At 43.1% G+C, this 17,248-nt stretch overlaps 7 protein-coding genes across 7 annotated transcripts; 5 read left to right on the forward strand and 2 right to left on the reverse strand.

The window, feature by feature from the left end:
* Positions 1-1,231: 1,231 nt before the first annotated feature.
* On the reverse strand, positions 1,232-1,666 carry VTP21DRAFT_7378 (uncharacterized protein; the record flags this gene model as incomplete). The annotated part of the gene is made up of 1 exon (XM_069398112.1): positions 1,232-1,666. One exon carries the CDS (start codon positions 1,664-1,666, stop codon positions 1,232-1,234), a length of 435 nt encoding a protein of 144 aa, XP_069255605.1.
* A 701-nt stretch (positions 1,667-2,367) lies between these two features.
* Positions 2,368-4,436, reverse strand: VTP21DRAFT_7379 (uncharacterized protein; the record flags this gene model as incomplete). Its single annotated transcript, XM_069398113.1, has 9 exons — positions 2,368-2,464; positions 2,557-2,768; positions 2,835-2,963; positions 3,062-3,167; positions 3,264-3,614; positions 3,676-3,994; positions 4,061-4,142; positions 4,212-4,261; positions 4,349-4,436. The coding sequence occupies 9 exons, from the start codon at positions 4,434-4,436 to the stop codon at positions 2,368-2,370; spliced, it is 1,434 nt and encodes a 477-aa protein (XP_069255606.1).
* Positions 4,437-4,589: 153 nt separating this feature from the next.
* VTP21DRAFT_7380 (uncharacterized protein) lies at positions 4,590-5,774 on the forward strand (the record flags this gene model as incomplete). The annotated part of the gene is made up of 1 exon (XM_069398115.1): positions 4,590-5,774. The coding sequence occupies one exon, from the start codon at positions 4,590-4,592 to the stop codon at positions 5,772-5,774; it is 1,185 nt and encodes a 394-aa protein (XP_069255607.1).
* A 407-nt stretch (positions 5,775-6,181) lies between these two features.
* VTP21DRAFT_7381 (uncharacterized protein) lies at positions 6,182-7,243 on the forward strand (the record flags this gene model as incomplete). Its single annotated transcript, XM_069398116.1, has 1 exon — positions 6,182-7,243. One exon carries the CDS (start codon positions 6,182-6,184, stop codon positions 7,241-7,243), a length of 1,062 nt encoding a protein of 353 aa, XP_069255608.1.
* An 876-nt stretch (positions 7,244-8,119) lies between these two features.
* On the forward strand, positions 8,120-9,268 carry VTP21DRAFT_7382 (uncharacterized protein; the record flags this gene model as incomplete). The annotated part of the gene is made up of 5 exons (XM_069398117.1): positions 8,120-8,195; positions 8,258-8,298; positions 8,371-8,581; positions 8,641-9,080; positions 9,146-9,268. 5 exons carry the CDS (start codon positions 8,120-8,122, stop codon positions 9,266-9,268), a joined length of 891 nt encoding a protein of 296 aa, XP_069255609.1.
* Positions 9,269-9,808: 540 nt separating this feature from the next.
* On the forward strand, positions 9,809-11,096 carry VTP21DRAFT_7383 (uncharacterized protein; the record flags this gene model as incomplete). Its single annotated transcript, XM_069398118.1, has 3 exons — positions 9,809-10,308; positions 10,371-10,534; positions 10,600-11,096. The coding sequence occupies 3 exons, from the start codon at positions 9,809-9,811 to the stop codon at positions 11,094-11,096; spliced, it is 1,161 nt and encodes a 386-aa protein (XP_069255610.1).
* A 405-nt stretch (positions 11,097-11,501) lies between these two features.
* On the forward strand, positions 11,502-16,405 carry VTP21DRAFT_7384 (uncharacterized protein; the record flags this gene model as incomplete). Its single annotated transcript, XM_069398119.1, has 16 exons — positions 11,502-11,543; positions 11,631-11,800; positions 11,859-11,974; positions 12,042-12,139; positions 12,211-12,388; positions 12,449-12,575; positions 12,661-14,428; positions 14,503-14,598; positions 14,661-14,728; positions 14,794-14,992; positions 15,063-15,242; positions 15,305-15,451; positions 15,533-15,649; positions 15,716-15,787; positions 15,847-16,018; positions 16,116-16,405. The coding sequence occupies 16 exons, from the start codon at positions 11,502-11,504 to the stop codon at positions 16,403-16,405; spliced, it is 3,840 nt and encodes a 1,279-aa protein (XP_069255611.1).
* Between the last annotated feature and the right edge of the window lie 843 nt (positions 16,406-17,248).

A 17,248-nucleotide genomic window follows, 5' to 3' on the forward strand; every position in this document is an offset into this window, starting at 1 on the left:
TCCTCCTCCACCACCTTCACCAAATTACTGAAGTTCTCGGACCTTATAGTGCTATTTATTATCACCTATTATTACTAGTTACAACTTCCCATCCGCTTATTATCACAAGTTTCTAAATCTACTGTCGAAAGTGTTTAACTGTAGCAGCGACACAAAAACAATTCTCCAAAAAGACATAATTACATCCGTGTGAAGTACTAGATCTCATAAGGTTGTGCTAAATTCAAAGGAAAGAAAGGACAGAATATAAAAATCCCTACTGAACAAATACGTTTGTGCACTTTACGGGCGTAATATTGATAAATTATGAAAATCAACGTAGAAATAACTGAAAAAGTGAAATGTTAAATGCTTAATTTGTCACATATAATAGCTGATTCTTTAGCTCTCAGTTTTGCAAAATTTTACTACTCATCAGCTTAGACCTTTAGTGCTAGTCTTCAGTATGAGCTAATCGAAATCACTATGTAGAATTATCAAGTTGACTCTGATAATTGGTACCAAATATGGAAGCAGGACTAACTTTATAATTCGAGCCGGGAGAACCGCCTACTTGTTCCACTCGTTGTCCGCCGATTTTCTAGCGGGTTAAAATTCCTGCACGCTGATGCATTGGATAATTGAGTTTGATGCAACTCTTCTCAACTGGCACTGCTGATTTTTTAGCTCCAAGGGGGATGGCAACTGAATGGATCCAACCTTGACATCTTTGGAGTCTTTCTAACTACGCAGACATGAGAACCAGAAATGGAGGCTTACCACAGCCGTGGCAAATGTAGAATGAATGGCATTAACGAGTTTAAAAATTATATTGGTGCAGGATAATTCTTGAAAGCCGTGCAAAGGAAAAGAGGCGAATAAACCCGTGCACATTCCGAAGCTGCCAATGAACAGTTTACGATAATGATCTCGATGGAAGTTGTTTTCCATCTATCCAAGCCATATTTCACACCGGCCTTTTATTCATTCAGCATATATGCAAAGGTTATGCTAAATAGTGAAATAGTCTTATGTACAGGCTTTCGAGAAACATGCATCAGTGCAGAAACGGTAGCAAGTGCGCGAAAAAGAAAATGACTGGTTCTCTTCCCTCCCCCTCCCCCTCTTCTCTAGCTCATAGTTAATCACAATAAATAATAAAAATTAGGAAACACAGCTTTCTATCCGGCCAAATTTATCGAATAAAGAAATAGAATAAATTATATCCGATGGCATGTTTTACGATGGAAGCTCAGGGTTGTTTTGCGCGAGAACGCCTTCTCGCACCCCAGGACATCACACCGGTACGTTTTCCTCCCGGTGTGGATTCGGCGGTGACGGGCGAGAGAGCTGCTGTCGCTAAATGGCTTCCCGCAATGTTCACACTAGCAACAAGAAAAACAAAACCAATTAAAAAAACATTGAATTTTGTGCGCTGAAAATTTCTTTGTACTTGATGAGGCCGTTCACCGGTGTGCGTGCGAAGGTGCACCGTTAGGGCAGAGCGCTGGATGAACTTTTTGCCACACCCTGCTAGATGGCATTTGAAGGGGCGATCATTAAGATGGATGCGCTGGTGACGGCTGAGGTCAGAACGCCGTGCAAAGGATTTGTTACAAGTGGGAAATGGGCAAGAGAATGGTTTTATGTTTATCTGGTCGTGGTGAATCAGTTCAAGGATATCCATCGGGGATCTAGAAGGGATGAAATGAATGGAGGGTGGGAGCTAGGAAGATTGGGCGAGCCAAGTGGAGGGGAAAGAGCGAGTAGGAAAGTGGGGGAAACAAGGAATCGAGGAGAAGTGGTTGGCGCGGAAGCGTCGGAGGCGGGTGTTTGGGAGATATATATATACACACACATATACGCACGTATCCTCATTTATGAAAACATAGTTCCATACGGTCCCCAAGGTAAGAGTGATGGCGGGTGCAGCTGAGCACAAATTCATTTAACCAAATACGCCGTTGGATGCAACGCACGGCCAGGCTCGTAGATTTCCCGGGAAACAACCCTGGAAACCAGTCAAATCCGGTTATGAATGGGTTCAAGCCGTCTTGTCTCTGTGCGAGGCCTATCATCCAGCGCGGCCGCTAATGAGACCGGTTTTCCTTGAGGAAGCAGGGAGCCGCTTCAAAGCAATCATCAACAATTAACTCTAACCTTTTTATTTCGGTCTAAGGCTGCTTCGGCAAGAGCCAGCAGCATAAAAAGACGCGGCCCGTAATTGAACCAAACAAATAATACTATCGAGATACCAACAAACACAAAGACACAAAGGAGTGAACTTTAATGAAAGAAAAGGCAAACACAAAAGAGAGACAGAAAAAGTGGGAAGGAAGGAAAAGGCGTTGCCAAATGAATGTCAATGGTTATATCCAACTAAGTGAATTATTGTTGATTTGTCGAGTTCCCGTTGTAGGTGACCCGCTCCCGCTCATCCTCGCTATCCCCATACAGCGTCGCAACCCTTGCACCCCATGCACGCCTAACAATAATTCATTCAATAAATTAAGCTACATAAATCACCTCTTCCCAGGAATTAACAAAATATTTATATAGTGGAGAGTGAGCACATACCGGCGAGGGGTCTTCTTCTCCCTTTCGCACTCGGAGTCGCTCCCACTTGTATAGTCTTGGTCTCTTCGATTTTCTTCGCTCTGCTTTTGAGGAGAGGAGCCAAACACGTACCCCGTTACAAGGGAAATCCCGTTTGATATCAGCGAGTAGCCTGAGCTAAGCAAACCCCAACTAGAATTCGATGTGTACGCGTTTGTGATATTTTTTGTTGGCTAAAAGCAGCCAAAAGGTGGTAAGTGCTAGCCAGAAGAAGGGTGGGCAAGATGGTTTGTACTTGCCTTGCAAATAAGGGTTGCGCTGGGTGTCAAGTTTAAATCTCGCAGAGTATATCCTTCCTCAACCATGGTAAAATTACGATTTGGAAACGTTTGCATCAGAATAAAAGGCGCCGAGCCATCCGTTCGATTCTATCATGAAAATAAACGTTAATAAAAGTAAATAGAGGCATTATTGTTTCCAATCTTTTGTCCAGATTTCCATGTCGAGTGTATGAATGGATCATTACCTCTTCTAACCAGGCCCGAACCCCTCCTAATGTCTCGGAAGAGCTAAACTTGTTGCGCAATGTTGATCCGTCAAGTAGTCGAATATTAATATTGCTGTAGTCGTGACTGAAAAAGTGCAAACACGCATCAAAGTAAATGAAAACCAGCAAACATCAGCAAACTAGCTAGAATTAAACAGGGGAACACGTAGATCAAACTCACATGGATCCTGATGAATTATTGTTCTCTTTATTACTCTTGCCACTCGGTCCGGCTACTGCTGGCTCGGGCGTAATAGATCTCTGCCGCCGTTCAATCTCCGCTTGCCTCATCGCTGCCCTTTCTGCCTTGTCAGCTGCTAGTTGTTCGAGCACCCTCCGTCTTGCCTCTTTATCTTCCTGCCTTTGCTTCTTCAATTCCGCAGCAAGTTTTTTGTTTTCCAGCTCCTGCTGCTGCTTGCGCGCTTCCTGGAGGCTGCGGCCCTCTTCACGACGCTTCAGTTCACGGACACGCTTCTGCTCGCGCTCTTCGATTTCTCGCTGTTTCCTTCGCTCCTCTATTTGTTTTTTAAGTCTATATTACGGGTTCATTAGGATCCACCGGATAGGATTCAAATAATAAAGGATGTGCTCACTTTTCGGTATCTGTGTGAGAAGGTCTTTGCTCTGTACTTGCAGCTATGGAGGAGGAGAGAGGGGTAGAGACTGAGGAGGAAGCGGGGGAAGGAATCGAGGAGAGCGAGGAGTTGGGAGAATTATTCATCAGAGTGGGTTCTTCTCTTGAATTGCTCGCACCAGAATATCCTGCATTATTCTCTATAGATTCATCTTGCTGCGTTCCAATTGCACGATCGATCCGCTCCACCACTTCGGTTTCCCCCAAAACTCCGGTAAACATATCCTTGACCACTCCTGAATGAATCATGTACACGCAGGGCACGTTAGTCACTGGGACTAAAAAAAGAAATATATAAGTATATAGAGGGAAGGTGATAAAGAAAAAGAATATGGTGAACTAACAAATCTGTGAGAACATTATAGCCTCGGACGTGCCAGCTTTGAGCTTTAGTGCTACTGTGTCAGATTTGACGCGAGTGGCAACCTACATGACAGGATGGAACCCATTCTCTTAAAAATCCAGAGTACGAAAATCAGCAGCAATTCTTAGTACCTGTTGACTAGAGAATGTTTGAAGAGTCTGCTGGCTTTCCTGAGAATCATCTACAGGGTAAAAATCCAGTGGGGTCAGACAGATCTGTTCGATCGAAGTGCATTATCTCAGGAACGGTGCAAAAGATAATAGAGTACCGTAGATGAGGGTAAGAAAGAGGCATTTATTTGCGGTTGCAAGCGCAACAGCCTCATTGACGTTTCCTTCAAAGAATGGATCGCTCATAACTGTGGGATCATAAAGGTTGAGAAAAACCTGGTAGTGTCTCCGTCGGGCACTTTTTGGCTTCCCTTTATTTCGTGTGGCGGAGTATAATGGAGAGAATACAGACAGAAAATCCCAAAAAGAGCTCATCGAGCACGAATAACTCAAAAGACCATGTCCAGCAAACGACGGAAGGCCCCTTTTGAAATTACAGCCGATTCAGAAGAATCCCCTGCATCTTCTTCCAAACGCGTACGCTTCAACCCTAGCGGCGGCTCCAGTGCCGAAGATGAAATAGAGTTCGATCATGAATCTCAACTCGAATCAGCAAAGACGCGTCGAGGTGGGATTCGAAATGAAGGTTATGAGAGCGAGAGCTCCGTCTCTGAAGACGACTCCCGCAAACTCAAAAATGGACAGGGCAATAATGGGGCAATTAATGAAGACGAGGATGACGACGATATGTTTGCCGCTGCTCCTAAACCACCTATACTCCGAGGAACAGGGGACGATCAAGACATCGCTCCACAGGATATTGACCTCTCCGATCCCGAACAGGAGTATGATACTCTTACTGGCGAGCCCAAAATCGAACCTTTTAACATGCGCGCTGAAATGGAAGAGGGTCATTTTGATGATTCAGGTCATTATATCAGAAATAAGAAAGATCCGCAGGCATTCCATGACTTATGGCTGGAGGGAGTTTCAAGGCGAGATATCCAGCGAGCCAGGGAGGCACACGAGAAAAAAGAACGAGAAGAGAGAGAGGCTCAGATGGCTGAGAAGGAAATGGGGCGAGTCGAGATCCTGCAAATTATGCTTCGGATTTTGCGCCCACGAGAAACTGTGCTCACCGCGCTAGGACGCTTAGGTAAAGGCTCCACGGCGAAAACAAAAGCTACACCCCGCAAACCTGCATATAAGAAAAGCATGCAAGAGGATATGCCGCAAAAGGAGGAGACGGAGGAGGAGCTACAACGCAAGAAAGACATTGAGACCCTTACCGATATGAGCGATAGGATGATGTCCAAGGGAAACTTTGATGTATATGATATGAGTTATGAGCAAGTGGTCAGAGAGCTCAGACTGCAAGGCATCATTCCTGATGACTGGGTGCCGGGCGAGCCTCTCGATCAGTCCTCGAACAAGGATGTGGTTGCGGGTAATAAGGATGCAAGAGAAACTACCTCAGATGCTCAGTGGGAGTACAAATGGACCCAGGGCGAGGAAGTACATGGGCCTTTCTCATCTACAGAGATGAAAGCCTGGTACGACGGTGGCTTTTTCACTGATCAAAGTGTACAAGTAAGGAAGCTTGGAGAATCACAATATAAAAATATTGAAGAAGTAAACTTTTAGCATAAATAAATAATATAAAGTGTACTTTTTTGGTTTTTTTTCTTGGAACTATTTCCATTACCCGTTGCTCTGAGGGTTTTCTGCCAGAGGAACTTTGATGATTATGATGAAGTAAGCTCCTATAAAAAAATTACACAAATTCTATCATCTTTTGAACCAATGAGTTTCGGTACGGGACACTTCCGGCTCGGACTTGGCAGAACTAGATTAGTACTATCCAATTAAATGAAGACATTTCAGGTCTGGCCCGGTCTGAAATGTTCCGGATTGAGGCGCCAAGTACTAAAAAATTGTGCCAAGAATCGATCCAGTATGAATCAGTCCGGGCTATATATAAGGAGGCAAGAGGAAAGGGTGTTTTCAAAATCATCTTTTATTTTTTTTTTCTAAACCATCCATTTGAAAATATGGGAAAACATCAAGGCAAGCACGACAAGCACCGTAAGGGAGAGAAGGCCGAGAAGCGAGACAAGCGCGAAAAACGCCATAGAAGAGATAAGCGGGACAAATATAGATATTCAGGCAATTTCGAATTTATGTTGAGACAACTGCTCTCGGCTGATACGGACGTGATGTTGCCTGATACCTTTCCGGTTTCTACCCTTATCGCCAACCTTGGTGCCTCCCATAGTTGGACTCCGGACCAGACAAGCACGATTCTCACAGTTCTCGAGCAGAATTTACTTAAATCCGTTGGCGAGTTGCGCGCTCTCTCCTCTGAGAGTTGGAGGGAGATAAATATCCTACCTTTGGTGAAAGACCTATTGAGAGCAGAAATATCCAAGGGGTGCCAGGGCGAGCAATTGTGGGGTGGAGATTGGAAGAGCGGGAAGAAAATGTTCAAGCTTAAACGATGGCTGGAGAAAAGAAAGAAACGTGAAGATAGGCGTAGGCAAAAGAGTGACTATATCATGGGCAACCATCAGGAGATGGGAGAGCCGCCCATGTACACGAGCGCTTCGGATAGGAAGGAGCATGGGATGCTAGCTGCCGAAGAAATTCCAACCGTTGCTTCGACGTCAGGATTAAGAGACTCGTACTGCGATCCGGCCGAGCTTTTACGAGTGCTTAAATTGCAGGATTCAATACCGCGAAACGCAAGGGATTCCTCACCCTCGCGTAGCTCAACTTGCTCTTCTTCTTCGTCTTCGTCCTCGTCCTCGTCCTCTTCTTCTACCTCTTCATCTTCCTCCAGTAGCTCTTCTTCTTCGTTATCAAACAAGAAGTCCAAATCTAACCGCAAGAGTAAAGGCAGCCGTAATAGGAAGTCCATCTGGGGAAAATGGTATAAAAAGCAGGCGAATAAAGAGCAGATCGAGAACGAGGGCAAGGATGGAGAGAAGACTACTCCTGGTCCAATAAGAGAGATGTCAGGCGATCGTATTCTTGTAGAGACTGAAGATGGAGTATTTGAAGCGGATCGGTTCTGTCCGCATGAAGGTGTCGATTTGACAAAGAAGGTGGAGTGAGTTGGCAGATATGAACTTCTCAAACCGGTTCAATTTATTCATATTTTATTATTTTTATTTTTTATGAACCATCTATTCAGGGTGTAGTTGTTGGCAACACGCTTATTTGTAAGAAGCATAACTGGTGTTTTGATCTTGGGCGGGGTGGTCTATGTGAAAAGCGTGGAACAACCCTCAATGCGTGCCCAGCAACTCTCCAGTGGTGATAATATATTACGTATTATAGTACTCAATGTTTTAAAAATTCAAAAAAAAAAATATATGTAGTTGAAAAGCTATAAGGAATTTTGTGAGCTTACACGAGTCCATATTTTGTATATACAGTATACATTTGAATTGTCGTGAGAAAACAAAAGTAGTACTGTAACTCAATCTACTCTAGCATATTAATTTTATTGCAAAAATATGTTATGGTTGTTTTTACATTCATAATTGACATTTTGGAGAATATTAAAAAAAATCTCCCCTATTGATTCTAGAAACAATGCCTGCACGATTATGTATAAGGAAGTGTTACAGGCTATGCTTTTCCAAGTTGGCCAACAAGTTCTTAATTGAATAGCCGATCGTTTAAAATTTATTATTCTAAGTTTAATACATCGGGATGAAATCTATCGGCTACAAGAGCTTCAAGAATGTTCTCAAGTAATAGAGCAATTTTAAGGGATTATGGGGGAAGTGAAAAAAAAATACAATGCTGTGATATTGTATTTCATTTTTCAAGCTGCCTATTATTACTTATAAAAGTATTCGGCTGCTATTGAATTAGTATATAATTAATAGCCAAAAATAGTCTGACATTTTTCAGAGGAATTTTAAAAGTCACGTCAAAAAATACAATTTTTGTAAAGGTACAACCATAAAGTTAGTATATCCATGGGAAAACATAAGAAAGGCTACGGCGGCCTGTTTGAAGCCTATGTTTCTTCACTACCTCCTAGATCAGGTCAAGGTGCGAATGAAGCTGCTCTCATGCTCATCTTGACTTTATATAATATTCATCTTTTTATATAGAGAGTCCAATTCAAGATGTCACCCCGCTTCCCGAGAATATGGTAATGGAAAAATAGATGCCTCTAGCCTGATCGTCCTTTATGCTAATTTCCAATCCATATTATTGTTTATAGCGTGCCTCCACGCTAATTGAGCAGATCGGCAGTGAACGTTCGTGGACAGCTTCACAGATTGCAAGCGATCTTGAAATTTTGGAAAAGAATCGTATTTACACAGTGAGTGATCTTCGAATTCTTTCGAAGGAGAGCTGGGGAAGCATTGAGCTTCTCCCTCTGGTCAAAGATTTGTTGAGGGGGGCAATCAATAGAGGGAGAGTGCCAATAGGTCGCTTTTTTCGAATACTTTCGGAAGGAATTATTATTTATACTTTGCTCATTTGTTAGATACAAAGGAGGAGAAGGCTCGCCGGAAGAAGGAAAAGAAGAAAGAGAAGAAGAAAGAGAGAAAAATGGAAAAAAATGCCGCGGAACAAGCTAATACCAATGCGTTAAGAGACGGCGCCTCAGCAGTTTCTTCTATAGCCACAACATCTGTAGACATTGCTAACCCTAGCATGATCCCCTCCGTGGGATTAAGCGCCGATCGCCAAAACGGCACCCTTGACGTTGCCTCTTCTACTTCGTCTTCATCGTCCTCTTCATCCTCTAGCGAATCATCTGCCGAGGATGAAAAAATACCCGCAACTCAAAAGAATACTCTGCCGCTGCGGCCAATTCGGCCTATTCAGGCCATCTCATCTAATAGAATTAGCGTAACAACTCAGTCTGGGACTTACGAAGCTGATCGCTACTGCCCACACAAGAAAGTGGATCTTGCCGTCAGGGTAAGTCGCCCCTCGGAATGGGTGCATTGGTATGCCATACTAACGGCCACTGCTGTACAATGTAGGGCGTAGTGGTTGGAAATTCGCTGATTTGCACAAAACATGACTGGACTTTCTCGCTTGACCGAGGAGGCCAATGTGACAATCATCGAGCATCCATTCATGCATGTCGCGTCAATGACTGGTGAAATCGAGTTGCAATTTTTATGTTTTCCATTAAGGTTGAACATCGTATTATATGTGTCTAATAAATGCATTGAAGCAAGAGTTTTTGTATCTTTACCCATAAGTCAAACTAAAGCAGCTCTCATGGCATTGAAATTCCCACACTATCAAGGTTATTCCTGAAAAGCAAAAAACCCCAACCAACGTGACTACTAAATCGTAGAGAGTGGGTTGAAATATGCTTTCAAAGGGCTCTTCATTTCGCACAGCAACGAGAGAATGTATGGCTAAGTCCTTTTCTTCCATTTAAAATATACTTTATAGATTTACGCATTATCTAAGCATGGTGATGAGAAAAAGGAAAAGAAACCCGGCTTTCTTGGAGCAAATTGTTCAAACGTTTTTCCTACCCATAGTGTGGGAATTAGAATTTGCTCGCACAATAAATTGCAACGATGTCGCAATAAATTGCACCAGATTTGCAGTTAGAAAATATTGCAAAACCAAACACACACTATCTTGATACGCGCGAAATCACTAAACAACTACTGAACAATAAAGCGATGTCTGCTACTATTTTTGATAACTTCCTTCGTGTGCGGTTGGACTCCTCTGACGTTGAAAACGAGGGCGTCGATTTTCATTTCTTTTGGCTTCGACACAACTGCCCCTGCTTTGTAGGATGCCGCCACCCAAAATCTGGCGAACGTATCTTGAGCCTCTCCAGTGTACCTCTCTCGATCAAACCCGCATCAGTCGCATTTTCGCCTTCTAATGACGAGCTGATAATAACATGGAATGAATCGGATCCCAATGGCAACCAGCATGTGAGCACGTATACTTTGGAGTGGCTTAAGGAGCACGCATATGCGGCAACTCGAGAGAAGACGGCACTGCCTGCTGATCTTAATAGGGTGGAACTAGATTACAGGGATTTTGCTAAACATGGCGAAAATTTGGATGGAGAAGCCTTGAAGAAGTATCGGCTAGAATGCGGATTGAGACTGAAGATATACGGGCTGGTGGTGGTGCGCAATCGAGGGCTGGATACGGAAGGAATTATGTAAGTTTTTTTTTGGACTCTGGAGTATGACGAGGACTCTGAACATCGGTTTTGATTTTTAGTCGTGATTTCCATCCCGAAGGAAAGGATTGTATTCCTAGCCATTTTGGCCGCTATGAAGACTTGAGAACAGATAACACTACTAACCAGAATACCGACCAGCTTGGATATACAGATGCAGGTGTTGATTTGCACACCGACCAGCCATACCTCGAGTTTCCCCCAGGTAAAATAACGAATTTACTCAGTACTTGCCGCGCTTTACTAATTTCAAATCCACTTTCAACCTAGGCACCCAGTTCCTTCAATGCATAACGCCCGCAACTCATGGAGGCGATTCTTACCTGGTCGACGGCTTCTCAGCAGCACACTATCTCCGTACCGAGATTTCCTCCCGTTTCTTCTCGATTCTCTCCACCACGCCTCTCAACTTTCAATGTAAGCAATCCAAATACGAAACCGTCGTCGCCCGTCCTGCCTTTGAGGCCTCACCAGATTCACCCCTCACTCTCTCTCGCATTCGCTTCTCCGACTTCAGGTTGGCCCCATTCAACTTGCCCTTTAACCAGATGGAGGAATGGTACCAAGCATACAATACTTTTGTGAAAGTCGTGAAGAATGAAAAGCACCAGTACCGGTTTTCACTTAAAACTGGTGATATCGTGCTTTACGACAACTGGAGAATGTTGCATGCAAGAACCTCTTTTTCTGGGCCTAGGCATGTGCGCGGTGTATACTTGGATAGGAGCGCTGTATTCTCGACAACCATAGGTGATATCGCCGTGTAATGCTTGATATTGTAGTTTTGTACTTTTAGCAAGTATAATGGTCGGCTAATAAAGCTTCACTCGTAACGACCGAGGATCCAAGATAGGCAAAAAGTCGACTACTGGATTTTTACAATAAAGTTGACAACCAAGAGATATATCTAAACTAAATTCGCGACACACTCTCTATTGTTTAACTAATTTGTATTATATTATATAATACACTCATACACCTTAAATGATTTTCTTAAAGTTTATAATTCGCATTTTAATATCCAGTATCCTCAAAATCTCAATTGGCAGTCACAATAGTACTCCGTCACTTGTATGTTACCTATAGTTCAGCCTATTTTCTTTGGACAACTCCTAGGAGGTGAGATAAGGAAGCCGATATAGGAAAAAATATTCAAAAAGATCTGCGCAAATATGTCCACCAATGTGTTCATGGTAACATCCTTGTTGGATAAGGTAATCTATGCACGCATTTTTTTTGCCGCCAAGTTGAATGGCGTAATTGCCTTGATCGCGTCTCTTACGTGTTTCAATAAATCTTAGATGTCCAACGAGGATCTGGACTTTCGCTACATGGCCGCTAATGATCTTATGAACGAACTCCAGAAGGATACTTTCTATCTCGAGGAATCGAGCGAAAAACGCGTCGTCGCAGCTGTGCTCAACCTTATGAATGACAAGAATGGTGAGGTGCAAAGTCTCGCTGTGAAATGGTAAAAAAAAGCCCATATAATTTGTAAGCGCCTGGTTTGATTATAGTCTTTTTATTAGTCTTAGTCCTCTTGTTAAAAAGATTCACGAGGCACAATTACAGGATATCGTTGATCAGCTGTGTAATTTCGCAACTCAGAATAAAAAGGAAGAGCTACGCGATATTGCCAGTATTGGTACATCCTTTTTTGAAAGCCCAACCTTCTACTGCAGCTTATTAATGTTTTGTTTCTGCTCTACTAGGACTTAAAACAGTTATAGTTGAGATACCTCCGAACTCACCTATAACGTCCAGCATTTGCACGCGTCTTGTCCCGAAACTTATGGAGCAGATTGACAATGTTAGATTTAATCCGAGTCGAATTCTTTATTTTTTGGGTAGCCTAATTTTTAGTATTTTTTTTTGTTCTAGAAAAACACAAGTTATGAAGTGCAAATGGATGCTCTGGATATATTATCTGAGGTCCTGAACAGATTTGGTGTGATTGTGTCAGCTAATCCTCAACTTCCTAAAAGCATTCAAGCAACCTTGCTATCCCAACTCGGGCACCGCCGGCCGGCAGTTAGAAAGCGTGCAATTGTAGCCATAGGTATATTTTTTTTTGGAAAAAAAGCTGGAGAGTACCTTAATGTTCTGATTCGGTTTATAGGTAATTTGGTTTCCCACACAAACGACGAGCTTTTCTACCAGCTTGTCGAGAAACTATTCTCCGAGTTCAATACTTCAAATGATAGGGATAAACTCAAAAGCCTAATTCAATGTGTTGGGACATTAAGGTATGCTTCTATTTTTTCATTATCGATACGCATATTTCAGATGGTCGGAAAATACTTATATGGTTTTGTATGTCTGGTATTACAGCCGATCGAGTGCCCAGAGACTCGGTAAACACTTGGTCAATTTCCTCCAACTGGTCTTCAAATATTCGAAAGAAGAAGATGACGAGCTTCGCGAATATTGCCTGCAGACACTTGAGGCTTTTGTGCTCAAATGCCCAACCGAGATTACGCCCTACATTGATAACATCATTGACCTGTGTCTAGAATACCTCAAATATGATCCTAACTATGCTGACGAAGACGAGAACGAAGATGAGGATGATGTTATGGAAGATGACGCTGAAGATACGGACGAGGAAGTGGATGAGGACTACTCGGACGATGATGATATCTCATGGAAATTACGCCGAGCTTCTTCTAAGGTACTTGCAGCAGTCATTGGCACACGTCACGAGCTACTTCCCCAGCTATATCAGACAGTGGCCCCAGCCCTAATTAACCGGTTCAAGGAAAGAGAAGAGAGTGTCCGCGTAGATATATTGCAAACATTCATAGTCCTCTTGCAGCAGACTTCAATCTACGGTGGAGAAGGAACTGGCTCATCACTTGAAGCAGAAGAGCCGGGGATAGCGGCGAAAAAACGTAAAGGTATGGGTACAGTGGCGCGAATGGAGACAGAGGAGAGCCCAAAGCAACTTCTACGCGCACTTATCCCAAAACTGACCCGTGCACTGTCGAAACAATTCATGTCCAAATCTGTACAGACACGACAGACCGGTTTTGTGCTGCTGCGCGAATTGGTTACTGTATTACCGGGTGGCCTCGATGAACACGTGCAACTTTTTATTCCAGCGGTTGAAGCATCTCTCTCTGGAGCTGGCGCAGAGATACGCGTCCATCACCACCAGAGTAGCTCGAACCTCAAAATCGAAGTGCTTTCCTTCCTGCGACAACTCTTTGCAACCCATTCTCCCGCTGTGTTACACCCGCATATTCTGCGATTGTACCAGCCGATTGCTATGGCACTAGAGGATAAATTCTATAAGATTACTTCGGAAGCATTTCTCGTCTGTATCGAACTTATTCGAGTTATGCGGCCAATTTCACAAGGAACGGTGCAGTCACTTGATCCAGCATTTTTGCCAATTATCCAGGGGATTTATGCGACCACTGTATCTCGTGTGGTAACGTCGGATGCTGACCAGGAAGTAAAGGAAAGATCTATTACCTGCCTTGGCGTATTAATGGCACAAGCTGGAGATACCCTAGTAGACAAGCACAAAGAGTGCTTTGCATTGTTGCTAGATAGGCTGCGCAATGAGATTACTCGCCTGACTACGGTGCGCACATTTGCAACCATCGCGGACAGTCGAGTATGCACGAGCCAGGAAATGCAAGAAGCCATGCTCACTGCTGTGGACGAGATTGCGCAGCTACTCCGCAAGAATAACCGGCAACTCCGGGTGGCAAGCTTAGGATGTCTGGAGGCGCTGGTAAAGCGATACGGTCGACATTTACGCACTGAGAGCTACACTCGCCTTCTAGTTGAGCTGTTGCCGCTTATCTCGGACGCTGATCTACACCTCCTTCCGATGTCACTCGCAACCACTGTGTCGATCCTTCATGCCAACTCATCCTCAATTGAAGAGGTTCGTAAGGATATCGTTCCTGCAGTTCTTCGGCTGGTACAAAGCCCCCTCGTTCAAGGCGCTGCACTCGATAGCGTGCTAACACTATTTGCCACATTGGTTCGAATTAATGGGAGCGATTTTCGCTTGCTCTTTGATGGATTAGTAAAGCCTTTGTACACCGAAGGAAATGGGAAAGCGTTATTGGTGCTGTCGAAACAAGTCAATATCTCATTTTTATATTTGAATGAAGTCGTCTATTTGTTAATGTAGGGTTATTTTATATTATACACTAGGCGTACGCCACCATTGCGCAATGCGTGGCAGCATTATGTCTGAATTCGGAGGCGAACTGTGGGCCTACTGTGGAGCGATTTGCTGCTGACATTGCGGTATATTCTTTGAATGATTAAAGTCATACTTCTCCGTAATAATTTTTTTTATTTTCTAAAAGGACCCAGAGGCATCAGTTTCTGTAAAGTATTTGGCACTCCTTGCGGTTGGCGAGATCGGTCGCAGAGTGTAAGATTTTTTTTGGATCCTTTTTTAAATAATGCATAGCAATTGATTGTTTTACTTAAAAATAGTGATCTAAGCCATCACAAAGAACTACATGGTTCGATCCTTGAATTATTCAATGCTTCGTCAGAGGAGATAAAGTCGGCTGCTGCCTATGCGCTTGGCAATATTAGCGTTGGTAATGTGCAGCGTTATCTCCCAGTTGTCATTTCAGAAATCAAAGAACAACCTAAGCGACGATACCTACTGTTGCACGCACTTAAGGAGGTGAAGTTTGGAAATTTGGAAATTTTTTATTTTTTTATCGGTAGAGTTCACAATTTTCTGACCATTTTAGATAATTGCACGCTGTTCCCATCCGGAGAAAAGCGGCTCACTCGATGCTTTTGCAGATGAGTTATGGGCTTTACTCTTTGACGACTGTGACAGTGAAGAGGAAGGAACACGGAATGTAGTTGCAGAATGTCTTGGCAAACTGACACTTACAAATCCTCATCGCTTCTTACCAGATCTTCAGGTAACACTCAGAATTGACATTTTAGGGAGAATTACAACTCATGCTCGGTGTTTTGATTATAGAAACGCTTGCAATCAGCTTCTCCTCAGACCCGAGGCACCGTGGTTACGGCCATCAAATACACCTTTACCGATGAGAAGCAGAGCTATGATGACCTGCTGCGCCCTCTCATATTCGAATTTTTGTCGATGATGAAGGATGGAGATCTTGTGAGTATATATTCTATTTGATATTTTTGGCAAGTGATATAAACTAACAGCTTTATTTTTCTCCCATTTGTCGTGTTTTAGAACGTTCGCCGTCTTTCACTTTCTACTCTCAATTCGGCTGCCTATAATAAACCCTATACTATCAGAGATGTTCTTGACCAGTTGCTTCCATTGCTCTATGAAGAGACAGTGGCCAAGGTGAATAGTTTTAATCAAACACAACATCCAACTGTTTTTGGATAGCTAATTTGTCTATATGAATAGCCGGAACTGATACGTACGGTCGACATGGGCCCCTTCAAGCATAGAGTTGACGATGGACTTGAGATTCGCAAGGTAAGAAGAGAAGGAATTTCCTAGTGTTGTTCATACTTTATATTAATTCTTTATTCTAGTCTGCCTTTGAATGCATGTATACGTTATTGGAGACATGCCTGGAGAGAATAGACATCTTCAAATTTATGGATCGTGTCTTAGAAGGCCTCAAAGATCAACACGACATCAAAATGCTCGCCCATCTGATGTTAATCCGGCTCGCGGCGATTTCGCCTACGGCATTGACGCAGAGTATGTGTCGTGGAACGCCTATTTTCACATGGAAGGGCGCATATTTTATATATTATCTTTTTTACTTTCTAACCTTGTAATTTCTAACTTTTCGCAGAATTGGATGAAACGGTGGAGCCTCTCCGTGCGACGCTTAACCACCAAGTTAAGCAGAACGCAGTGAAGCAGGAAATCGAAAAAAACACGGAACTAGTGCGCTCGGCGCTGCGTGCGATTTGTACGCTTGCGCGGTTAAGTGAGCCCGCGGTAACTCCCAAATTCGATGGGCTGCTGCGTGAAGTGCGAAGCGCAACGGGCCCTCTCGCGGAGGAGTACAGGAGTATTTTGGCCGAGGTGGAAAGCGCTGGAGCAAGTGGACACCGTGGAGACTATATGGATTTGTCATGAAAGAAACGAGCATGGACAGCGGACGCGAGCTTAGGTTGCTATGTACTCAAACCTCTTATACAGTTTTGTGGCAATATCTTTTCCTATAAATAATAAACTTGAGAGCATGGTCTATTTTGTGTCACGCTGAGACCATATAGTATAAAATTATTGCACGCGATTGGGTGCAGGTCAGTCTTTCTCCACAAAGCAAAGTAGTTTATATTGGAGAAATAATGTTCGACGTGGTTACTCCTAGAAAGTCGCTAATAAGTGAGTCCTCCAATGAGGGCGACAGCCATTGAGCGGATTGAAGAATGGGCGCGGTCTCAACGGCGACTATGAAGTTTTCCTTGGGTAAAGCCTCCAAATTCTTGTTTATACGACGAAAATTCGAGGGAAAGGAGCTTAAACAAAAAGTTCGAGCATAATAATACAACGGGATTTAAGTTGATTAATTTACAATTACACAGACACGTAAACAGCATTCCACCGATAAAATCCATATTTACCAACCGTGTACTGGGACGAGAGAAAAAAAAATTGCTTTGCGCGACACATGGTGATTTCCGCGGAGACTTTAATTTTGAAGCGTGAAATAAGGCCATCGATATCATTTAACCTTAACCTGCAATACGATTCGAATTTATATTTTTCTTTTGCTTATTTTATTAAGCTTATACAACCCCTTCCCCCTTTACCCCACTCGTTCGTTCTTTTTCGCTCTTTCTTTCTTTTTGCCCATACTCTCTCGTTATATTATCTCCTCTCAGATATATAATTGTAGAATATCCCTTTTTTCTAGTGTTATGTATCCCTTCTAATAATACATTGTTATTTTACTCTCTTTCCCACCTAATATAT

Source organism: Calcarisporiella thermophila, assembly GCF_041956535.1.
Source record: "Calcarisporiella thermophila strain CBS 279.70 unplaced genomic scaffold VTP21scaffold_3, whole genome shotgun sequence".
Lineage (NCBI taxonomy): Eukaryota > Fungi > Calcarisporiellomycota > Calcarisporiellomycetes > Calcarisporiellales > Calcarisporiellaceae > Calcarisporiella > Calcarisporiella thermophila.